General features: G+C 35.2%; 1 protein-coding gene across 6 annotated transcripts in view; it reads right to left on the bottom strand.

Moving 5' to 3' along the window:
• The window catches only part of LOC127512656 (complement C3), a 60858-nt gene that overhangs the window by 6809 nt on the left and 27831 nt on the right, over positions 1-26218 (bottom strand). Inside the window, exons 1-26 of one of the 6 annotated variants that reach the window (XR_007930276.1) lie at positions 22411-22755; positions 17750-17945; positions 17495-17663; positions 17236-17309; positions 16776-16864; positions 16494-16576; positions 16304-16391; positions 13488-13590; positions 13236-13356; positions 13019-13134; positions 12789-12935; positions 12445-12648; positions 12121-12312; positions 11883-12035; positions 11678-11807; positions 11484-11528; positions 10959-11061; positions 9411-9499; positions 9159-9298; positions 8731-8943; positions 8521-8581; positions 5465-5548; positions 4878-5081; positions 3702-3777; positions 3408-3567; positions 2818-2913 (exon numbers count right to left, since the gene is read on the bottom strand). Coding sequence is in view for 4 of the 6 variants with exons in the window: in XM_051893818.1 (XP_051749778.1) it covers positions 2818-2913; positions 3408-3567; positions 3702-3777; positions 4878-5081; positions 5465-5548; positions 8521-8581; positions 8731-8943; positions 9159-9298; positions 9411-9499; positions 10959-11061; positions 11484-11528; positions 11678-11807; positions 11883-12035; positions 12121-12312; positions 12445-12648; positions 12789-12935; positions 13019-13134; positions 13236-13356; positions 13488-13590; positions 16304-16391; positions 16494-16576; positions 16776-16864; positions 17236-17309; positions 17495-17663; positions 17750-17945; positions 22411-22514 (3240 nt within the window). In the remaining 2 variants the exon portion in view is untranslated. Of the gene's footprint in view, positions 1-2817; positions 2914-3407; positions 3568-3701; positions 3778-4877; positions 5082-5464; positions 5549-8520; positions 8582-8730; positions 8944-9158; positions 9299-9410; positions 9500-10958; positions 11062-11483; positions 11529-11677; positions 11808-11882; positions 12036-12120; positions 12313-12444; positions 12649-12788; positions 12936-13018; positions 13135-13235; positions 13357-13487; positions 13591-16303; positions 16392-16493; positions 16577-16775; positions 16865-17235; positions 17310-17494; positions 17664-17749; positions 17946-22410; positions 22759-26218 lie in introns of those variants that run through there. The other 5 variants (XR_007930278.1, XM_051893818.1, XM_051893899.1 and 2 more) reach the window with 5 other exon arrangements.

The following is a 26218-nucleotide window of genomic DNA, read 5'->3' as shown; positions in this document are numbered from 1 at the left end:
ACCAAAAACCAACTTTAGCTCGATAATAATGTTCCTATTGTCACTATGAAGCTGCTTTGAAACAATATGTATTGTGAAAAGCGCTATATAAATGAAGATGACTTGACTGACTATTATAAAAGTCACTTTATTATGGAGTCACTTTATGGACTTAATAAAGTTTATTTAAAATAAATAAATATAAATTCAGTCCATTTATGAGTCGAGCCCAAATACCAAGCCATTGCAGGTCTTATTTCCAAAATAAAGCATTTGCTTAATTTGAGAATTGTTTTTATTACCAACTACTGATTTTTGGTGCCTGTAAAATGACACAGAACAGCACGGACATTTAAAAGGACAAAATTATTTATATATATATATATATATATATATATATATTATATATATAAAAATATTTATATATATTATTTATATTATTTATATATATATATATATATATATATATACACACACAGTCAAACCAAAATTTATTCAGACACCTTGAACATTTCATTAATTATTACAGTTTATTCAAAATAGTTTAAAAAATGGTAATAAAATATGACAAGATCTCAGAATTAATCTTAATTATGTCAGATAACACTTAAGCAAAACATGGTCAGGTCAAAGTGTCTGAATAATTTTTGGTCCCAAATTTTTATCACTTTTACTGGTAGTCCACTGTATGAAGAATTTTTGGGTATAATATGTCACAGTTTACTTTATTTTGCTATCCTCACAAAAAAATATAAAAAATTAGATCTACTGTCTGAATAATTTTTGGTTTGACTACACTGTTAAACCTTGCTGTAAAAATACGACCAAATTCTGACAGTATCAAACAATTTTCCATTAAAACAGAACTATACTGTAGAAAACAATGCATTCTGGGTAATATTTGTCATTTTTGAGAAAGTAGCCTACAGAAATATACTGTGAGTTAACATCGCTCAAAGTCGACACTCAGAGGCTGTGTTCCAAATCACACCCTATATCCTCATTCACTATTCCCTACATTAGTTCACTAATTGAGTTTTGTGGGTCACCATTGTGCTGAAGAGTAGAGCCTGTGCTTAAGTTCAGGAGAAGATCAAGAAACATTGATGATATGTTGCATGTTGTTTTATTTAACAGATGGTGACTGTCTAGTTGCTGATGCAGTGAAAATCTCTATATTTAAAATGTTTTTAGTGAAGTCTAATGAAATAAGTTCATAGTGATAATATGCTCACACTATTAGAATATAAATATTAGTTTATAAATTTAAATAGCAGTCAGACAATTTAAGGCAGTCGCAAGTTTTAATGTAGTGTGTGGTATCTTTGCAGTAACATACTGTAGATTACAGTAAATAACTCTACAATCAACAGCAAATAACTGGAAACAGTGTTACCAGTATTTTAGTGTAAAAAAGCCTGGCAAGGTCTAACAGTGTATATATAAGCAATATCACATGAGTATGAGCAATATCACACGAGTAGCCATGCGATATAGCTGTATATCAGCACGGCTGAGGCCACAGGGCGAGTGCCGTAGGTAATCAAAGCATGCTGATATACAGCCATATTGCACGGCTACTTGTGTGATATTGCATTTATACAACAGTTCGATGGCATAAATGCGTAAATAAATAAGAAACAACATCGGAGTGTCTTTAAAAACCCTCTTTTGTGAGGAACTACTTCCTTCCGCCATGGATTCAAATCTCAAGTTGACAGTTTATCAGTTGAGCCCAAGCCTCTGTTGCTAATTCTAAAATGTCACTTTAGAACTAGTGACGAAGGAACGCTGAGTCGCTTCATTGAAACTCATTGTAATATGTAGAGTATTATGAGAGAGAGATCGCCTGAGCGAGTGTATTACCTGCATCTAGCTGATATTCTTCATTATTCATAATCACAAAATCAGTTTGAATGTCCGCTGAGGAAAGCGATCTTTGACTTTGTCCTTTTAACATCAGGTTGTCATCACTCCCATGACAGCGCTAGTCAATGCATGTGTCAGTTGCGTCTCGTAAGATGTTGTTTAAAGTAAAAACAACTTCCTTGTTTCAGTCCATTTCAATATAAAAGACAGTCTTTGCCGCCATCTAATAGCATATTATTGTAACTTTCACTGAAGTTGAAATCATTAACGGACTCTTTCTTAATGCCAAACAAATACGGCATGTTATTTATATAAAATATTATTTATTGAACAATAATATTTAAATTAACAACAATAGCTATAATAACAGTATAAGAAGTAAAATAGGAAATAAACACAAGCAAGCAGTTCAGTCAAACGTACAAAAGCAGCGCTCTAGTTAGTACAGGATTTAATTTCAACGTAAATATAAAGTTATGAAAATTAATATAGCCATTAAGCCAAATCTTACGATCGTATTTGAGGTCTAAACAACTATATTCTCACCTAAAAAACTCTTAAAACAACATTCCATTACAAAATAAGAGAAGTATCAATAAAATATGGTGGGTTTGCTTGTCCGCCATGACACTTGCTGTGAGAATGCTGACAGTGGAGTGATTCAAACGGTGAAACAGTTACCGTGCAATACTGGAAGAATATGCCTGGAAAGACCTCTCAGCCAATCAGATTCGAGAACCAGATAGAACTGTAATATCAGTATACTGATAATACTATAATATCTTGCTGCATGTGTCATTTTCGTTTTTTACATTTTATGTCTACAAATGATCCAAAAAGACATTTTAAAGCAGTTAATAAAAAATAAAAAAAATCCTCGGGAGAAGATCCCCAGAACGCTACAATTACTCTGCCTGCTCTATTTTAAAATCCACGAGCCGCAAATGGAGGTGAAACAAATTCACTTACATGAACTGTTCCAGCACAGATCTCTCTGCCCTCTTGCATGGCAATCACAACAAAGGCCGTCAGAGAGGCTTCGGCATCTTTGCCTCGTACGTCACCCTGGAATAAAGCACAAATAAACAGACTACAAAAACAATCAGATTATGTGTGTTTTAATCATTTAATAACAATTTGCACACTGATGTAAAATAATGAACATTGCTGGTCTCAGAAAATCTGGTGTGAATTTTGCTTCTAGGAGAACCAGAAATGTTGAAAAATAAGTAGGATCACATCCCCTCATGAAAAATCTTTAATAAAAAAAAAGAAAGAAAGAAAAAAGAAAAGAAAGGGATGTCTAATATTTTTTATTCTGCTGTCTAAAGTTTTTAATTGCCTTTGACTTTAAAGCTAAAAATATCTTTAGGATGCTGGTTAAACTGCTATAATATAACATTTTATCATGGCTGTGAAGTGTTACTTTAGTTGACTATAGTTATTATTTTATGCATAACTACTAGCAACCACAGAGAAATAAATCTCTGGTTCTGGATCATTTCATCTGCTCTGCGCATCATTCTTTTCTGAACACAAACAGGCTGCATTCAACTTACCACCATCTCTCCATGAAGTACAGCTGAATCCTCTTTAAAGTAGCCATCTGACAGTTGTTTGTTGAGAATCAGCCACTTGAGGGCGCTGCAGATCACATTCTCCTGTAGATCTATGTATTCAATGGCCATGGCGAAGACTTTAGCCACATATGCGGTCAGCCTTTAACAGACAAACAGAAGGATATCAAATAAATAAGTTATAAATATTTTTTTCTATTAAAAACAGTAATAAATGAAATATGTAAGACAAGAAAAATCAGGCATGAAACAAAAGAAACAAAAAAATGACTTTACCATGTGCTGCTTGGCCTGTCTAGCCTGGCAGCGTAGGATCCATCTGGTTTACGACAGATCAGCTGCCGCTGATAACCTTAACATAAAAAAGATAAAGAAATAATATTTATTTGTTTATTATCTAAATTTTCTACTTTTGATCAAATGTTTTCAGGAGACCCTTACAGAACAAATATATATGGTAATATACTGCAAAATATAATGCAATATATTACATAATACATTTCCATATATGAGAAACAAGTGCTTATATTTTTCAATATACTGCAGTATATGCATTGACTATGTATGGCTATATATTGATACATGTAAAATATTTATAAATGAAAAAGAAAATAGCATTACATGTAATATTCATAAAGTTTTATCCTTTATTGTGTACATATATATTGCACATACATGTTCCCATATGAATGTGAATGTATGTTCAAACATACAAATTCACGGAATGAGTGACAGCAGATTTCTAGTTCCCAGCATGCTTTGTTTCAGTTAAATGAGAGTAAATGTTTAAATTAAATGTTATTTCATGTGTTTTGCTCAATATTAATATAGGGGGAGATCTGTTAGTGTTTAATGTTCTATTATTTTGGAATTTAAAAGAATTTCTGGTGTGTGTGAGTTTTTGGGGTCACCATTGTGACCATTGTGTTTAGTAGAGCCTGTGGTTAGGTTGATGACTGGCCGAATGCAATTAAGACTATAATTACTTTATTTAAAAATAATGGCTTTGTTCTCTTCAGCACAGTGATAGTCTCCTTGCAAAGCACTTCAGTACATGCAGGTGTGCTTTTGTTAGCTAGCTTAAAAATATGAAACATTTATAATGTTATCAATTGTAAAATATAAGAAATATATTACATTATATATTTCTCTCTCTATATATATATTTATGTTTATACTGCATGATCTATATTATGAAGTGTATTATTGAATATAAAATTACATACATTGATATATTACTAAATATATGAAAAGCAGCAATTCCTTATGTATTATTCAATATACTGTAATATATTTACACAATATATTATTATGTATATTTTAAAATATACATGTATATTTAATATGTTGATCATTCATATATAGGGAAATATATTTTCTTTCTGTAAGGAGAGCTTGAGAGTGCTTTTTGATTTTATTTCAGCTTCTTTATTTCTGTTGTATCCTGCTGACCTGTGTTGATATGGTTAATGGCTTCACTACGGCGCTCCATGCCAACAGCCTCCCACTGATTGGTGCTGTCCAGATAATGAGTGGCAATGAGAGGTAGAGTCATATGGATCATGTTCTGCTCTCCATCACCACTGGGCTGGACAATAAGGCGACCCATGAAGTCTCCACTGATGGCCTGCTCGACTGTCTGAGAGATCCCTTCACCTGGAGGAATAACAGAGGGAACGCAGGCTGAGAATTCAGTCTTTATTATCTTTGTTATGAAAGAATATTTTGTATGCAACACTATTTGGTTTTGTGTCTGGACAGTTTCAAATTCTTTAAGTTGACAGCTAAAACTGTAAATGACATTTTTGTATTGTTACAGGTTCTGTTAACAAAATATTAATTAAAAACATTTTAATTAAACATTAAGTACTGCGGTACAATCTTCATACAAGTACTACAAAAACTCTTGGAGGAGTATAGGAACAGATGGATGTCATCATATGATTGTAGATAAAGTCTTCATCTCTCATTAGGCAAACCATGCATACAACTTTAAAGAAATAATCACTACATATTCTTAAAAATGTATTTTTCCTTACCAGTAATTGTGATGTAGGTATTCACAGGTGTGTCTGGAACCTGATCAGGTGGTATTTCAGCTTTAATAACTATAGGTTTTTCCCCTGTTTCATTTGGGATGAAGAACAGGAAGATGACGGAAGAGTCATGAGTCATGTGATGAGATCAGATTTTGTACACTTTTGGTGAGTAAGAGTAGGAGCAACAAGAAAAGAGTAGGAGTTCATCCTGATATCTTGATTGGCTGGAACTATAATGATATGTTTTGGATATTAAGATTGATATTGCTATTTACCTGTTTCAATGTTCTTATTTGCTTGCATACAGGGCATTGATCAATTAATGAATAATATGAAGTTGGAATTTCCCAAAAAGTAGTATAAAAGTCTGAAGAGTGAAAGGCTTCCTCAGATGCTGCCTGCATTAAGCGTGAAGGACACCTGACACTCTAACGAGGAGCGCTTAACTGCATCTCCAATATTGCTGATTAAAGGCTAGATTATTGAGATTTTTCGCTTAAGCTGATTTTAAGTTTTTCATTTATTTGGCAATAACTGCTTTGTAACAATAAAAATACTTATTTTATTAATTACAATACAACTGCCTTCCGTGAGACACTTAAAACTACAAACTGAGCCTCAAAAAACAACAACTTCAACTTGCTGGCGGGTGAGTACTTTATGGATTAGGCTAGATTTGACTAACCTTACCCTATCTGAATAATCCTAGGTTTAAAGGTGTAAGATAAAAGGACACACCGACAAACAATTGTCATAGAAGTTTTTTTTTTTCATAATTGGCTGCACTGTTAGACCTTGCTGTAAAAAAACGGCCAAATTCTGACAGTAACAAACCATTTTCCATTAAAACAGAAATATACTGTAGATGCAATGCATTCTGGGTAATATTTGTCATTTTCGAGAAAGTAGCCTACAGGAATATACTGTGAGTTAACATCGCTCAAAGTCGACACTCCGAGGCTGTGTTCCAAATCACACCCTATATCCTCATTCACTATTCCCTACATTAGTTCACTAATATAGTCCACTTGACAGAGTGAATGAAAAGAAGAGGGTAAATTCAGACACTGATGAACTCCTGATAATCAGAGTCACTGAAGGACAGAGAAACAAGAACAGAAAAAAGAGAAGAGACGAGCAGAAACACGAGAACTACAACTGACTTCAGCCACACTGAGTGTGAAACCAGTTTACAAACCAGTTTGACATTATTTCTTTCATACATGTACAGAAGTTCTTGTTTTATTAAAAATAAATATTTATTGAAGTTTGCTGTCACCATTGTGGTGATCAGTGTTTGCTTTAGTTGGGCTCTTGATTCTTTAACATTAGCTTTCTCTGGCTGCTGTAACTGAGTGTTTATAAAACACAGGTTTTTTGTCTGTTGTGATGATCCTGTAATCATCTCGGACATATTTAATTCACTGATCTCTTTCTGTAATACTATGTGATTCAACAGCTTAAGAACCTGCAATGTTTCAGTTATTTAGAAGAATATTGAAGTCATATAGTGCATAAAATATTGTGAGCTCCTGCATAACTTAGACAGCAGAGACATCAACAATCAGGACATGAATCTTAACAATGGTGACATTCAAAAGTTTAAAGCCGCAATGCATTCTGGGTGCCAGCATAATACAAAACTCCCAGCATGCACTGCAGTATGAATAAATTATGCAGCTGAATGGTCCTTTTTTATTGCCACCATTGTTGAGGTTGATGTGCTGATGTTTGATATCTGTGTGTCTAAATAATACTACAGCTGTTTTTTGTGCATAGTGTTTAAAAATAAACTCTTTTTAGCTGATTGTTGTTGGAGCTCTTGCTGTAGTTTTACAGTGGTGATAACGTAAAATTTTAGTCTGTTAATAATGTAACAATGGATAAAACACAGTATGTATTCAGTGAATCAAGAGACAATGTGACAGTTATGTCTTCATCAACACATAACTATCAGCACTCAATGATTTTTTTTTCTGCCAAAACAAAGTGGCTTGCAAAAACAGTTTAAGCAGCCAGAGAAAAGAACAAAAACTGATGACTAAAAAGTCAAGGGTCAAGAGCTCAACTAAAGCAAACACTGATCTCATCAATGGTGACATCAAACCAAACATTTTCGATAAAACATCAACATCTAAACTTCTGTTAATTCTCAATAAGACCTTCTGTAGAAATAAAGTTAAACTGGTCAGTAATAAGTGTAATAATGTGTAATTGCTCAAAGACAGCTGTAGTTCTTGTGTTTCTGCTCGTAATTTTTCCGTTCTTGTTCCTCTTTTCAGTGATTCTGCTTGTTAACAGCAGGTGTTCATCATTTATGCTCAATCATCACTTACATATTAACTTAATTATCTCACTGCAACACAGCATCAATGTTACTTTTACTCTGTAGTGTGGACACTTGAGGATGTTCTTGTGGGGTTGAAAGGGTTAAAGGTGTAAGATAAAAAGACACACCCACAAAATGTATTTTAACAGTAACAAACTGTAAGTTAAAAAAAAAAAAAAAAGTTATATACTGGCAACACTGTTGCCTGTAGTTTACTGTAAAATTGAGTTTTGTGGGTCGCCATTGTGCTGAAGAGTAGAGCCTGTGCTTAAGTTCAGGAGATCAAGAAACATTGATGATATGTTGTTTTATTTAACAGATGGTGACTGTCTAGTTACTGACGTAGTGAAAATCTCTTTATTTAAAGTATTTTTTATTGAACTCTAATGAAATAAGTTCATAGTAATAATATGCTCACATTATTAGTATATAATAAATATTAGTTTGTAAATTTAAACGGAAGTCGGACAATTTGAGGCAGTCGGTTTCTGCAAATGAAATGGGTTAACACAAGTTTTAATTTAGTGTGTGTATCTTTACAGTAACATACTGTAGATTACAGTAAATAACTCTACAATCAACAGTAAATTACTAGCAACAGTGTTTCCAGTATTTTACTGTAAAAAAGCCTGGCAAGGTCTAACAGTGTGGAAGTACAATGTGTGTAATGCTGTATAATGAAAGTATAAAACAATAGTGTTAATTTGTGGTTCACAGTAAATCTAACCATTCTTAACGGGATTGAGCTCCACGTTTTGGGTATGTAATGGAACCAGTACACCTTCAGACTGAAAGAGAGAGAGAGAGAGAGAGAGAGAGAGAGAGAGAGAGAGAGAGAGAGAGATCATCTATTCAAATTATGACAAACATCTTTTGATTATTATATCAACGAATGATCAAATCAAATGAAAAGTGACAGAAGTCTCATCAGACGTACCACCACCTTCAGGTTCTTTCTCACTCCATCAGTGTGGACAGAATCATTTGTTGCAGCTTTCACCTCAATCATGTGATTTCCCAGTGTCATGGGAATAATCACATATGAAACTGCTATGCTGGAGTCTTTGTCAACATTTACTGTTGTTCTGTGTTTGCCTTTCTTACTGGCGGAGCTGCAAACATCTGGTGCCTCCATAAACTCCACTCGCACCTGGAGAAAACAGGAGAGTGAGACACAAATCACTTCAATATCTAGAGGAAACCTCCTCCAAAGTAAATCCATTTGAACTGAATATGAAATGTGTGATGACAGGATATTTCTGATATTTCTATGATTTGACTTCAGCAGAAATAGTTACTATGATGAACATGGTTTTAATATATACCATAAATCTGACTGTATTTTTAATATCAAATCGGATCTACCTTCTGCTTCTTTGGTGTGTAGTTGTGAATAATGGCCTTGATTTCCAGTTGTTCACCGCGCACAGCTGAATAAGGCATCTTGAGGTCAATGAAAAGGTGTTTAAAAACGACTATCTCCTCAGGTTCTGCCACACAGATGCCTTTGAGGAGAAACACAGACACACAGAATGTTTAAATCAGCAGCACCAGGATGATCATAATGATAATGATGTTTTTCAGTCCATGTATCCTGCGTTTGCAGCTTCATCTTACCAAGTGTTGGTGACAGGCTGACAGCCAAGATCTGCCATGTAGTAATAGAGTCTTTCAGGTAGAGCACTTTATCTCTGACTGGTGCTGGACTGGAATATGAGGAAAATACAAGAATAACTGGGTAACGCTTTAGATTACAGCCCAGAAAGTACTGCGTAATTACAACGAATTTACAGCGTAACTTTTGATAATTATAGTGTACCTATAAAGTAAGTACGTGTAAGTATAGGGGAACAATATGTAAAGTCTTGGGAATAAAGAGGTAACAACCAGGAAAATAACAAATTATTTATACTGTAAGTATTTTAGAACTAAGGGGTACTTATACTATTATGAAAGACAATAATCTTACATTTGGGAGCAATTTAGCGAAAAAGTGCACTGATTAAGTTGTTGCAAGGCAAGTAGAAAGAAGTATTGCAATCTTTTTTAATACATGGGGAAATATTGTTTCATGTAGTTACAGGGTAAGTATGACATTGTGGGCCGTAAATTAAAGTGGTGCTTGTTACACTCTTGTTTCATGTAGTTACAAGGTAACTTCATCAAAGTTCATGCTTGACGTAACTTGAAGCGTGACGTAAGCCTGAGAAACTCACGCGAAAAGTCACGCGGATGTCTCATGCTGTCAGTTTTTTTTTATTATTTATTTTTTTTATTAATGCTCACAACAAAATACACAGAATAAGAGATAATGATAATGAGAAACAAACAAGACAGAATAACAGACGGCAGTTCTCCCGCGAGTTTCACATGAATCTCCCGCGAGAACGTCATGAAAGCTTCACGTTCCTCATTACAATATGCTTCGTCGAACGCAAAGTCGACTCTCATGCAGGCACTGGTGACAGTTGGTCGGAAGTGAAAAGATGAATAGCCTTAACCATGAGAAAATTTCTGGGTGTACTTTATTTTCTTTTAATGGGATTTCTTCTTAAGATTCATCAGTTGAGAAACAAGAGGAGGAGGAAGCCAAGCAAGAGAAACAACAACAACAACAACCAAAAAACGGATAAAACGTGTTACTTTCTGTCAGGATCTTAGAATTTGAAATGAAAAGTTGATTTTTAAAAATGAATAAATAAATAATAAGTGTTGTAGACCTGTTTTTAGTTAAGTTGTTTTTCAAATAAAGGTTTCCGAGTGATATCAGATTGTTTGCATTTTTTTTTATTACTTACCCTGTAACTACATGAAACAAGAGTGTAACAAGCACCACTTTAATTTACGGCCCGCAATGTCATACTTACCCTGTAACTACATGAAACAAAAGCATATTTCCCCATGTATTAAAAAAGATAGTTTTTAGATAGATAGCAATAGTTCTTTCTACTTGCCTTGAAACAACTTAATCGGTGCATTTTCTTGCTAAATTGCTCCCAAACGTAAGATTGTTATCTATTATAATAGTATAAGTACCCCTTAGTTCTAAAATACTTACAGTATAAATAATTTGTTATTTTCCTGGTTGTTACCCCTTTATTCCCAAGACTTTACATATTGTTCCCCTATACTTACACGTACTTACTTTATAGGTCTCCTACTCACCAATTCTCACATAGATCAATCTCGTCCCAGAGCCAACTCTCAGGGAACTGAGTATGTGACACAATATCATCAGAATGTATATAATATTTGTCGTCATCATCACCTGTTGTAACAGATAAAAATGTGACAATACACCTAATAGAGCACAAGGACAAAATAATCAAGTCAAGTAAAAATGTATTAGGAGTCCAAGTCCCGATGGTCCTAGAACCCTATTACCAATTATTCATTTTCTGAAAGTTTATCGGGGGAAGAAAAACATTTGCAACAGAACACAAAAGCATTGATTTATTATTTTTCTTCCCATTTCACTTTTTTTCCACCACCATGTCCCTTTAGAGGCTCTGTAGATGTCATAGCTGGATCATTACCAGCATATTCTGATGATCCTCAAGATTATGTTTACTTTATTTCAATACAGGGTCCATTCAAGCCACAATGATAGATAAACAACATATCTTAAAGCAGAGCTCTAAAAACATGTTTAATCTTTGAAAGGGTTGAATCATAAGTGCAGTTTCTCACCCAGTGATCTCCGTCTTCTTTTTGAAAGGAAGGGACACTCCAACGCTAGAGGAAATTTCATTAGAAAGAAATCAGCATATCATACTCTAATGTGTGAGGGGGGAATTCACTACAGTTCAACTTGGTGCAGTGCTATTCCAGCGCCGATCATACCAAATTAAAACTGAAAAAAAATTACAAATATAGACAAATACTTGTTCTGGTGTTGGTTCCTCCTGCAGTGCTAGACTCAAACATCAGACCTGCATCACTGAAAACCCCCATACTGTCCCTTCCACTTCCTGCTGTACAGCCGGTGTCATGCTTCTCTATGATGTCCCAGATCTGGAGAAGCAAAAAAGACACCAGTAATGTACGTTTTATGCCAGAAACATCTGACGTCTGAAGACGGTCCTTCACCTTCATCTGAGTGAGTCTGTTCTGATTCAGTCCATGCACAGCCTTGTCAACCACCACCAGACCAACTCTAGCTCCAGGATCTCCAGTTATCTGAAGCTTGACCATATCTCCTGTGCCATAGGTATTCATCTTGTTCTTCACCTGAAGCTTGAGCTGTCATTAAAACGAGAGATGATGTATCATTAAAACAGACTTAGTTGATTGGCACATCAGCCATTTCTTGTGATAGTTGACCCACCGTTCCCATGCACGTGTCCTTCACATCAACCCAGACTGAATCAGACACCACCTCAGACGAGCCCACATGGTAATAAGCCACGAAGCGGAAGGACGGCACCATGTCTTTAGTTACAGGTAGAGACAGAGTCACTAGAGATTGTCCTCTCCTCTTAAACCTGTCTGCATGAACGATCTGACCTTTACTCAAGATCTGAAAATGAGAGAAGTAAAAAAGACTTCAACACTTTGTTCGGCTTCAAACACAAGCTGTTGTAGAAAATAAATACTGATGTAATTGATGCATTGGTGGTATAAATGAATAACAAATAACCATAATCTTTACCATATATGTATAATCTTGATCTTTAACTCCTGGACTTTGTCCAGTGTTCAGATTGACTTGTATTTGATCACCGATCTGAAGCTCTGCAGTATCAATGCGACAATGCAGGTAGTTGTTGGAGCCGCCTTTGGGAACATAAGCCTGAGCCGTCATCTTCTTCACTGCCTGCTGTTCATCTCTTAATTGTGGATCTTTGGTGTTTGCCTGGGAAGAATACATTTATTGTTTTCTAATGTGCTGTGTACAATATACTCCACTGCCTGTCCAACATCTGTTAACTGATCTATTTTCCAATAGATCACCAGTGAACCTGACTGAATATTAGTTGAGTTTGCAGGTCTTACAGTGATCTCCAGTGTAGAAGATCCTCCTGGAGTGTTGACAGTAAACTTGCCAATACCATTGGCTCTTGTTTGACTTCTGATCCCTCCAGGATTGACCTCGACTTTAACATATTCAGCAGGTGTCTGGTCAGGATTTGTTACATACACCTGTTATTGGGACCAAAAAAAAACAAAACAATGTATATACATGTATATATACACACCCCTACTTGCTAGACAATGCTTTATACCGAGATAGTGAAGGGCATTCCAGGTTTGAAGAATTGTGGTGTTTTTTTGAAGTGGATGGTGTACGGTGACGTCACAATCTGAATGCCTCTCCTTTCTGCTTCCACCATTTCACTGCCTGAAACACAGAGAGAGAGAGAGAGAGAGATACGATTAGCCTCTCATTTATAATACGCATGCATGTAAACATACAGATGTACAGTATCTGTTGATTCTTACCACTTTCTGTTAAAAGACTGACTGAAACATAGATTGATTGTCCAACCAGCTGGTTAATGTTTGGAAAGGTCTTAGTGATCATCTCCCTGGTCAGTTCTGCAGTACCTTCTCCTTTCATTATCTATTCATATATGAGAAACACACCATCAGTCTGCAAGACGCAGTAAAAAGCTTTTTAATGTTTTATTTACGTCATCATCTAGGTGAAGAGAAATTAGATTGATCCCAACTTGCAAACTTTATTTCTCTCACCTGAACTTTTTGAAGAGATGCAGGAATACTTGTTTTCTTCTCACCGTCCATCACACCAAACATCACAAATGCATTTCCTTCTACCTTCTTTCCAAACAGGTACCTATAAAAGCACATACAATTTCTGCTGTAAAAAGTGAATAGTGACGACGACTGCCCCTGATCCACATCTACTTTCATTACATAAAAAAAGCATCTTGAACGTTTGTCTAATTACCTCTTTTTCGAAAGTCAAACAGGTTTTGAATGACATGAGAGTGTGTAATTTTCATTTTTTGGACTATTTTTGAACTATTAAGGAGCTTTTTTCCTGTTCTGACAGACAGAATTTACTCTTTCTGGTGCAACCCAAAGGTTTTCAAAGTCAAAGAGGGGCAAATTAAAAATACCACAAAAGTTATTAGTCAAGAGCAATGAGTGATATTTTCCCCCATTTTTCTTTTGTTGTCAGATTAAAGGGTTAGTTCACCCAAAAATGAAAATTTCTGTCATTAATTACTCACCCTCATGTCATTCCAAACCCGTAAGACTTTTGTTCATCTTCAGAACACAAATGGAGATTTTTTTGATGAAATTCTGTCTTTGCAACTGAAATGCTGACGCTTCAAAAAGTTCATAGAAAGACTTGATCGCTTGAATTGAGTTTAGGCATTTATTCACATATAAACATTCATCAATTCACACATCATTGTGGGGTCAGTGAAAATTTTGGCTGGGGAAGTAAAAACCACTGGCCGACCGGGCCAGCAGAAAAAATCCTTAGCTTTGAGCCCTGAATAAGGTTCATTCTCAAGTGCACTAGCACTAGACTCTAGCACTTTGTATACCTTCTTAAAGCGCTAAGTTCAATAGTAATACTGTTTGCACATGTAACATGCAGTAACATGTAACATGCATGTATTATGGGCAAGATACAGCTTGTGGAGGCACAAGTGCAGTTAATAAACTACTATCAGGATTTATTAAAGACAGTGAAACATTAGTGATGAAAAGGCATGGACAAAAAGTTATTTTTGTGGCTGATATTATTGCATATGTATTTATTCTGTGCAATTTGAGCTGCCCTTGGTAGAGTATTGGTCATTATAGAAAATGAGCTGCTGCGTCTGTGTTCTTTCATTTGCGCATAACATTGTGAACGTTCACTGTGATTGCACTACCATCTTTCTATATCTATAGTCGTTGATGGCATGTTCACACAGGTGATCAGGAACCCTGGGCATATTTCTTCTGGTGTTTTTCAGAATCAGTGGAAAGCTCTCTTTAGTATCCCAAGTTACCACAAGTAAACTGTTAGTGTCTTAAGGACTGTTCCACAGGTTCATGTGCAATAATTGTTTATGGTTCATTGAACAAGCATGGAAAAATTTGTTTAAACCCTTTTTGTAGTCTGGACTTGGTCATCTGATGGCTTTCCTAAAGACAAATGTAGAAGAACAATTATTATTTAACTTAATCTGTTTAATGTTTAATTAATCTTTTAAAACGCTACTGGATCATTCCGTGTCAAATCAACAAGGTCCCTGGCTCAAATTTTTGATTTTGTTAATATTTTTTTCTGTAGAAAGACAAACATAAATAGTGATGAAAGCCAAAATATTAAATGTCACAGATGTATATTTACTGAGTAATTCTCTATTTTGTAGAGGGGGGTCAAAATGACCATTTTCACCTGAGATTTGGAGCCAGTTTAAATGGGTGTAAAAATGACTTTAAAAAGATGGCAGCATTATTATTTTATTTTTACACAGAGATTGGTAGATTAGTAAAATTTATTAGTAAAATCTCTTGACTTTCGCAATCTTTGTTTCATTATATGCCAACAGTGACAGTTCAAAAATGGTAAAAAGCGTCTTCTTGTGTTTTTTGCCTTAGGTTTGCATGCCTGTAACTCAAGAACTGTTAAAGATATCTTAATATCCTTTTAGATTCTGGTTCTTAACAAACTTTCCTTTTGGTATCTTCATTTTAAAGACCCTCGATGGCTCAAACCCAGAGATATGGAGATCTTAATGCAGCTCCATGAGTAAATTGTACACATTTTCAGTGGTCAAAAACCAAATGTGGGTCACTTTGTATAGAGCTGATACTTTTTTTCTTTTAAAGAGGAATATCTGAAGAACAAATAATGTTAAAACTAGAAATGTATCTCATTTTTTTCTATCACCTGAATTGCATAGAACATACCTGAGTGCCATAAAAAAAAAAAAAATTCTAAAGTTGTCATGCCTGTTACTATCTAATATATCTTAATATCCTTCTAGATTCTCATTCTTAATAAACTTTTCTTTTGGAATCTTTATTTTTAAGGCCCCGTAGAAATTGGGACCCCAATGTGACTCCATGACAGCATCTCATTTAATTACGTCATCACAGCAAATGATGTGATAGGCTATTGGTCACGGAACACACAAATAACATGCACATTTTACAGTCATAACAAGTGAATTTTTAAGGTCGCAAAAATATCACTCGCAAATTAATATTTTTAGTCGCAAATGCGACCGTTTTAGGCACAGTCTGGAGCCCTGTATTTTGTAGTGCAGATCGATTGAGAAGGGACTGACTCAACTGAAACAATATTTATACTACCAGTAAAATAGAGAATAACAACAATTTAAAAAATATACCTTTTGAGACTAAGATAAATGTCTTTGTTACTTTGGAAGTTATACTATTATACTATCTCAAACACTCATGAAAAGTTTTGGTTGCTCACTGTACATTATTTTGTAGTTTACATACAAATCTGTTTTAAATCAGTGTGTTCACACATTCATTTACAATACAGTGAAGCAGAACATACGTTGTCTTACTTGGCTTCAATGTCGACTGCCAGACTCCGATCATCCACATAGAAGAATGACTTACTTGGTTTTAATTTAACTTCAAATGTTGGAGGCACTATAAATCAAGACAGAGAAAAGACACACAAATAAATAAATACATTCTTTTTTAGTTTTTATCGCATTTACACTACATACAGTTTGTTGACACACATCTTACCATATTCTTTGACCTCAAAGTCTGTGGTAAACGTCTTCTGAGGAGTGTTTGTGTACCGAGTGACCACCTTCCACATCCCAGGACTGAAACAAAAACATTTCAAAACATTTAAACAAATTATAAATAAGCATCATACAAACATTAAATCAATCTTATAACACAGGCCACATCTATGAGTATTAGCTGTGTTGTGTGTAGATAAACTCAAGAGTTATTATCATGAATCATTAAATCCAGTTCACTCAGGTTGAGCAGGTTCAGTCATCATAGTGTTTCACACACCTGGCAATCTCAGGAATGCTGTATTTTCCGGACTTCATCCCTTTCACTGGATCTGTCTTCTCTGATGAAACCGTGATGCCTTGTGGATTCTTAAGAATCACAGAAATCAGCATTAACACTGTGTTTGCTGACATTGTCAGTGCAATGATGCTCATTACAGCTGGAATGTCATAAATGTGTGTATACATGGTTTATGAGGACACAAATGTGTATAATGACATGGATATTACAACGTAAACATGGTTTATGAGGACACTTCATGTGTCCTTGTAAACCAAATGGCTTAAAAACATACTAAACGGTGTTTTTTTGAAATTTGCAGACAGTTTCCTGTGATGGGGTAGGGGTAGTGTAGGGGGATAGAAAATACAGTTTGTACAGTATAAAAACCATTACGCCTATAGAGAGTCCCCGTAAACCACATATACAAGTAATAGTGTGCTCTATTATAAGTGTGTACCATGATCTCCACCGTGACTCCAGACTGACTGAGTGGTTTCAGGTTGGGCGTCAGAGAGAAAATCCTGTACTGAACTGCAAAAGAAATCAAAGCAAAAACTGCTATATGAGTTCTGATGTTTTTCCCTCAGATTCAAACCCTGATACATGCAGCACTGACAGCAGTTTAATAATAAACAGGATTATGTCATGCTGATAACATGTTGTTTAAAATTCACATTGTGTGTTATATATTTCCATGTTTTAGCACTTAATCTTACCTGCGCTACCAGGCGTGTAGATGGGCTTGTCTGTCTGTACAAATATATATCCAGACTGGAATGAGACCAGGACCACTTTCTCCAGAGTTTTGGTTGGAAATTGAGCTTGTAGATACACATACTGCTTCTCCAGAGGATCATCAGAGAAGAAGTTCTGATCATCAGGGATCTGAATAACAGATAATCAGTCAATCTGAATGATAACTGATAACAGAATAATGAGAATGAGACATACATGTGTTATGGATCTCTCACCTTTATATCTGTAAGGATCTGGTAATTGTTGTCTGCCGTCAGTGTCACTGTTTTAGACAGTATCTCCTTGTCTTTCCTTGGGTGGTTCTTCACTGTAATCTTTACATCAAAAGCTCCTCCGGTGTAATCCTGAGCCTCCACAAACACGTTCTCTGAGGAACCCACTCGCAGCAAATTAGGAGCTGACAGAACATATCTGAGGAGATCAAATCAGATCGTTTGAAATCTTAACAGATCTATTACCCAACAAACACAGAACGTTTGCACAACGTAGCCAACCTTCTAACAACGTTTTAACAACGTGGTCAAAAGGTTGCTATAACTACGTTGCGTTGTGAAGGTTGTTACAGCATTGTCACAATGTTGACATCTGACCACCGCTCAGTTCCATTGCTCAAGGTTGCGCTTGGGTGTCTGGACTTCCACTGGACGACGTGTACTCGTCACTGCTCCGATTCCTCTGGAGCGCGGATTTTAAATTTCCATGACCTTTGAACCGTCTCTTCATCGAGCAAGGAAGAATATGTGAGTATTGCTTTTATTTTATCCCTAAATAAGATCTTCACCCCCTGACTCTTAATGCACAGCGTTTCCTTCTGGAGCATCAGTGAATGTTTGAACCTTTTTTAATAGCTGTGTTTGAGTCCCTCAGTTGTCCTCAGTGTGAAAAGACAGATCTCAAAATCATTCAGACACTGCTAAAAAGCGTTCAAATATGCAAAAAATGCTGGAAAACTGAAGAATCTGCAGGACCTGGAGGATTTTTCTGAAGAACAGAGCTCAGTTTACCTGCTCAGAACAAACAAGAGACTCATGAACAACCATCACAAAACAAAAAAACAGTTGTAGATCATCCATTGACACACAGTATTAAGAATCAATTGTTCACAAACTTTTGAACAGGGCCATTTTAATAAATTCAGCTATTTTTTTGTCTTGTGGACTATATGTACATATCTTTTATGTAAAATATCTTACTAATAAAAAATAACATGCATTTTGTATGATCTCTCTTATTTTGTTAAAATTATTCACATTTTCACAGATTCTGCAAGGGGTTCCCAAACTTTGGTATACCACTGTATGTAATCCATGTAAATATGCAGCAGCACAACTGTTTTCAACAGTGATAATAATTAGAAATGTTTCTTGAGCAGCAAATCATCATATTAGAATGATTTCTGAAGGATCATGTGACACTGAAGACTGGAGTAATGATGCTGTAAATTCAGCTTTGATCACAGAAATAAATTACAAATTGTAATACTAGTTATTTTAAATTGTAATAATTTAAATATTACTGTTTATATTGTATTTTTGATCAAATACAATGAATGTACCCTTGGAAAGTAAGTGAATTCCTTCAAAAACATAAAAAAAAATCTTACAGACCCAAACTTGTGAACGGTAGTGTATGTTATGCATGTAAATCTTTGCTAGGGTTGAAATCAAGCAATATTCTTATATTGATTTTCTTTTATTTCTTTACTCAACAGACTATTTTCTTACTCATAGCTTTCAGTCAGGCAACTGGAGGGCAAAACACCCATAGAACTGCAGGACAGGCCTGACAATTTTCCGTCTGTTTCAAACAACAAATATTACATCGCGTCTCAAAAAAAGGTAAACAAAATATGTGAGTAAAATGCACGTTCATATACAGCACCTGCTGCAGTATTTCAATCACTAAACAGTAGAGTATTCACTTTAAGTACCTTAAAGTAATAAAACAGTGAGATTAAAAGATAAAATTCTTTATACAGCTTATTTATGATTCATACTATATACAGACGAGCAGATGAGCCCAGAATATGAACGCCACACACTAACTGGGCAAGCAGATGAGCCTAGAACATAAATGCAATGCCTAAAGACAAACTGTATGTTGCATATATGTTCTAGACTCATCTGCTTGCCCCCCTGTATATATAGTATGCATCATCAATAAGGTATATATTGAATTTGGCCTCGTTTTACCCTCCAGGTGGGTGTTATATAAAAACTAGCAATGAAGGTAAGCTTACACTATTTCAAATATTTTCTTGTAAACAATCGAATGGGTCTATTAATGAATCTGTTAAATTTAATACAATTAAAGATTAAGTAACAATAAAAAAGTAAGTAACACTTTCAGAATGTTTTCACTTGTGAGATTCACCTCAGATCAGTGTAGCTGTAATTCCTGATGCATGGATGCATTAGATAAGGTAAGTACTGCGTGAAAGTGTTGTTACCCGAGCCATCACGGACATGGAAAGGTCTTGACAACTTGCCAAGAACTGGATTTTTTGGTAAGCATAAATAGATAAACAGATTTACACAATACACTATATATCAAAAATGGTTGTAATTTACTAATACTGTATGTCATTGATCCAGAGATGCTAGGGAGGACTATGGAGCAACTATACACACATTCAGTGATGCCACAGCAACATTTAAGTAATTTCTCCTTTAAGGTAATCTTTCTTTTGGTAACACTTTAAAGGGTTAGTTCACCCAAAAATGAAAATTATGTCATTAATTACTCACCCTCATGTCATTCCACACCCATAAGATCTTCGTTTCACAAAATCACACAAATTAAGAAACTTTTGATGAAATCCGAGGGTATCTGATCCACACATAGGCAGCGACGTCATTGGATCTTTTGACGTCAGGAAAGGTAGTTAAACATGGTTAAAATAGTCAACATGACTACAGTGGTTCAACCTTAATGTTATGAAGTGACGAGAATAACAAAACTAAAATAACTTTATTCTACAAATTTGTCTGTCCCGTCATTCTGCTACGTTGTTTACATTCAGCGCTTCCATGTTTACATCCGAACGCGGGCTCAGTATTGGCCGGCTCTGGTCACATGAGCAGCACGATGCATGTGTGTGATGCTGACGCAGAAGCCTGCCAATAATGAGCCCGCATATGGACGTAAACACTGAAGCTCTGCAACGAAAATAATGCAGCAGATTTTGTTTTATTTTTGTTTTGTTTTTGTGCACAGAAAGTGTTCTCGTCGCTTCATAACATTAAGGTTGAACCATGTTTTCAACTACCTTTCTGGACCTCAAAAGATGCAATGATGTTGCTGCATTCGTGTGGATGTGTGGATCAGATACCCTCGGATTTCATCAAAAATATCTTCATTTGTGTTCCAAAGACAAATGAAGGTCTTACGGGTGTGGAATGACATGAGGGTGAGTATTAATGACAGAAATTTCATTTTTGAGTGCACTAACGCTTTAAAGTCTCATTTGTTAACATTAGTTTATGTAGAAGTAACATAAACAATGAGCAATACATTTGATACAGTTTTTATTATTCATCTTTACAAATGTAAGTAAATAATATGTCTGTTCGTTGTTTTTTCTTATTTGTTCACAGTGCGTTAACTCATGTTAATAAGTACACCAATTGATTTTAAATATGAATTTGTAAATGTTGAACTTAACATTAACATAAAAATGTTGCAGAAGTATTGCTCATTGTTGCTTTATTTTAACTAATTTAGTTAACCAATGTTATCTAATGAAACATTAGATAATATTGGTTAACTAACTGGTTAACATTTTTTAAGAACGCTATACAACGGTGTACAATTTTACAAAGTCGTAATTTGTAAGCCATCTACTAGTCATTTAACATCTGGCTTTGACAGCTAGTAGAGTATAACCATTAGATGTAAAATTATGTTATTAACACAAAATAATTCTTTTAGATTTCTGCAACACACTAAACATGGATGACAAGAGTGAAGGACAAGGTTATGGCTCATCAATTTTAAGGTAAGAAAAAAAGAGCCTTTTATGAAAAAATAATCCGAATTTTTCCATTTTGAGATCACGCGCACAGGACCTTTTGAGAAGACTAATTTCTTCTGTCTGCTCACTAGCCACTCTGGTCAGTCCCGGTCTGTCATGTCAAGCTCCAATCTGCTCTGGCTTTAAGGTTCATGCTTTAAGGTTTCTGCGCTTGCATCTCTCCTGGATTTGTTGATATTTCCTGGACTCATTCTGGTCTTTTCACCTGTCCTTCGACTATGCTCACCTGTCAGCCCTGTACAGAGCCCAATTTTGTTCAATAAATGTTCTGAACTGCCTTTGCTGTTTGTTTTTTTATTTATTAAACTATATATATATATATATATATATATATATATATATATATGCTGTCACATATATTACATGCTTTTATAAATGCATACCTTTTGAGGGATAATTAGAATATCATATGCAGTTTTAATAAAGTTGAATTATGTAACCTTGTGTCATTTTTACTCTTCAAAGTGTACATTTGCAGGTGTTGGTTATAATTGATTAATTTAGTGCCCGTAAATAATAGTAAGTATAAACAATATATATATATAAAAAAAGTATATAGTGATCTAATATCGAGTGATTAAAAATTAACCACGAAATATAACACGCAGGATGGGAAATATTTATAATCTAAATAAGTTGTCAGAACGTCGTGTCGCAGTTGCTCAATGTTGCGTAATAACGTTGCTACAGCCCTGTGTCGTCTTACTACGTTGTCACAATGTTGTGGGCACGTAGACCGCGACGTTGCCATAGTAGAAATGCAACGTGCCACAGACGTTGCCACAACGTAAATGTGTTTGCTGGGTAGTAACTCTATGAACAAACGGTGTGTTTAATACTCACAGCGGGTCACACAGTGTGAGGAGGGGTGAGGAGAGGAGAACAACAGTCAGACACAGCAGCTTCACGTCCATCCTGGCTGTGGCTGCTTCCTCCGGAGGTCGCATAAGAAAAGTGCCTTGCCTTATTCCTCGAGAGGTTTCTTTATTATTTTGCAATCTCACAGTTACTTTTCTTAAATGAGACCGCCTCGATGACGTATGCAGCCTTCAAACGCGACCTCCGGAGGGCGCAGCCTGCGAAATGAGACGCACAGACCTCCGCGGGGGCAGGGGCGAAATCGCGTCGAACCGAAAAGGGTACTTTCACTTTCACAATTAAAGAGGCAGGGGCTCAAGCCCCCCTTTTCCCTTTTTCAAAACGGTGTTTCATTAAAAAAAAAAAAAAAAAAAAAACGGGTTTCCAGGCTGGATATGACAGCCACACAACCAGATGGCAGTCCATGTGGGGTATTTGTTTGCAAGAAATGTTGTTTGTGTACTTGGATTATATTTGTTTCATTTGACCCCAATTACCTAGTATGCAAGAACACCTAATCTGGGTTTGATTTGATTTTCTTGTGGTATATTTCCAAAATTGCACACATGCATGAAAACATGTTTGTACACTCTAAAAAGAAATGTGTAAAAAAATGACACATATTATGTGTAACACATGTTGTCAATATTGCATAAAAATGTGTTGGAAGAATTCAATTGTTTTACACATATGTGTATTTTTAAAATGAACACAACCTGTGTATTTGTTCACAGGATCAACACAATCTGTGCAGCCAAGAACACCTGTAATGTGTTAATATTACACATTTACACATCTTTGTGTTAATTTCAGAGGTGAAGACCAGACCTCCAAAACCAAGACCATTCAAGACCAGAGGTGTGATCGAGACCAGACCTTCCAAGACCAAAACAAGTCCATTCAGTCAAGATAATTCATTAATTGTGTGACTATTGAACATTAACGATGAGCACCTGCTGTCAATAAGCAGAATCACCAAAGGAGAAAATCACAATGTTTAAGTCACCATCATGGAGATCAGGGTTTGCTTTAGTTGAGCTCTTGACCCTTGACTTTTTAATATTAGATTTTGTTTGGCTGCTGTAATTAAGTCATAACAGTCAGATAAGCAAAGAGAAAAGATGATCAGGTGGTGTTGGTTATGTTTTCACATAATCATTATTTGATCACTGAACTCATTTAGAGCCCAATCTCTGAGTTAGATTTACATTATTGATTACAGCAGCACTGTGATTCTACAGCAGAAGATCAGCTTTTTCAATATAATCTGAAGTATTTCTCAAAAGTTGTTCTGATTTTAAAAAAAAAACAAAAAAAAACAACAACTTTGTTTTAGGCACACACAGACATCAAGAATCAGCGTATGAATCTCAACAACGGTGACAAGCAACATATTCTGATAAACAGATCAACTCTGAACATTAGAAAACAAGCTACTAAAAAGTCACATAAACAGAACAAAATAAAATATGAGAATAAAGGAAATCACTAGGACAATTCAGCTCATAATTTATTCATGCAGCAATGCATGATGGGAGCCATGGATGAATTTTGATTGGTGGCTCCCAGAATGCACTGCAACATGCTTTATTATTCTCACCACTGTTGAGATTCACAGGCTGATTCTTGATGTCTGTGTGTGCCTAAAAGAAAGATTTTTTTTTTTTTTTAAATCATAACCAACAACAGCTGATCATTTTTTCCCTTTGTTTGTCTGGTTGTTATAACTCAGTTACAACAGCCCAAACAAAATTTTATTTTAAAAAGTCAAGGGTCAAGAGCTCAACTAAAGGAAACGCTGATCTCCATGATGGTAACTTAAAAATTGTGATTTTCTTTGGTGATTCTGCTTGTTAACATCAGATCACCTTCCTAACACATTTACTGTGTTAAAACCATCACACAAAGAATGTGTCAAAATTAACACAAATGTTGTCCCAAAACACAAGCATTGATGTGTGAGACTTTTTTTCTTTTTTTTTTTCTTTTTTTTTGACTGGACTTGACAAAGAGATCATTGCAAATTTGATCTTCATGTTCAGAAATAGCACATCACTAGTGCTTGATTAATGACTTAATTATCTCATTAACTTCCCTCTTGAGTAATCTTGGTCTTGGTCTTGGAGGGTCTGGTCTTGACTACACCTCTGGTTAACCTTCCTGACACATTGTGTTAAAATCATTGACTCAATGAATGTGTCAGAATTAACACAACAAGCGTCATCCCTAAACTCACCCATTGATGTGTAAGAATTTAACACAGTTTGAGTCAGTTTTAACACATCCTTTCTAAGAGTGTACTTTAAATATTTTTTTTCATTATCTTAATGGGCCGTAATGAATTATGCATGCGCTGTCTTCTAAAAACCAGTATACAAGAATGCTTTGAACAACTTAGAACGTCAATGGAGAAAGGCATAGGCTATATCAACATCTTACTCATAATTCACCTGGTATATTGCTAAATGTACCCAAATTTTCATATCAACAGAAAAATATTCTGGGATAACCTGACTTTTCTTCTCAGCATAGTAATGATATGCTAAAGCCCGTCCGCACATGATTGGTTACAAGGTAGTTTTGTTACCATTGTTGTGTTCTGCATGCTGAATGTTGAAGTCTGTGTGTGACTCAAGAATGATCAATTGTAAGATATTGACACAAATTATTAGATTATATCAACTCCATTAAATGTTTCACAAGGTGCTTATGATCTAAGTATTAGCAATACAATTGTAAAAGATCACAATTTGACATGAAAAAAAGATTAATGATCTAGTTAGAAGATAGGACACCTTTTAAAAGCAACCTGTTTATTACTTCCCTTCCTTTAAAAAAACAAATAAATGTGATTTCTAGTTGCATCACTACATCAATAGGAAGACAATTACAATAATATAAACGAAGGTCCAAGTGGCCAACCAAATCAAATACTGATCACCATAATGGTGAGTTCAAACAAAAATATTTTAAGAAAATCATCTATTTATGAAGTCAGCTTATGTGATGTTCTCTCAAATTTTTCAGTTGTATTGACAACTCAAGATGACTTTGGGAAATGAGTGTATGCAACAAGAGAAAAAATGCAGAAGTTTAAAGCTCATAGATGAATTTGCAACAAAACAAATAACTTAAATGCTGCGTGCAAGTTTGTTACACCATGGCAACATGTGCACGGTCAAAAGACTGTATGCTTTTGCACCAGCGCCCCCTACTGCCAGGAGTGGCATATCCTTTTAAACCTTCTTTATCCTCATGCCTATAGAGGGCACAAACTCACAGAAACATAACATAACCTATATTATAACAAAAAGATGTTTAAATGAATAATTAAATAAAATAGTAAATATGGCTCCTACACCTATATTAACATTGACTGTTTGGCTTAATGTTTACAGAAACACATTTATTCTCCAACTGAAACAACAGCCTAATTTAAATTCTATTATTCATCAGCAATTTCTATTAATGTAATTAATAGAGAAACCGCAGAAACCGAGGTTAACGCGGGTATGACGCCACTGACAGGCGACTCCTCACACGTCCCGGAGCCTTGGTTAAAACTGCAATTTTCTCACGATTTACAAATAGTTGGAAATATTTGGGATATTGTAAGTACTCAAGTGAACACTACTACACTACTATAATCCTGATAAGAGTTTTACTAATCAGAGAAGTCTTTGTTTCAGTGTGGTCTCTAAATTTGAGGACCTAATTTCTTTTGAATATTCTTTAGCCTTCTTTTACACAGATGTCTTTCTGATTCACAACATGAATGTGTTTTTTATCAGAA

The sequence above is a fragment of the Ctenopharyngodon idella genome, chromosome 1 (assembly GCF_019924925.1).
Source record: "Ctenopharyngodon idella isolate HZGC_01 chromosome 1, HZGC01, whole genome shotgun sequence".
Taxonomy (NCBI): Eukaryota; Metazoa; Chordata; class Actinopteri; order Cypriniformes; family Xenocyprididae; genus Ctenopharyngodon; species Ctenopharyngodon idella.
This window is presented reverse-complemented; position numbering and strand designations above follow the sequence as displayed.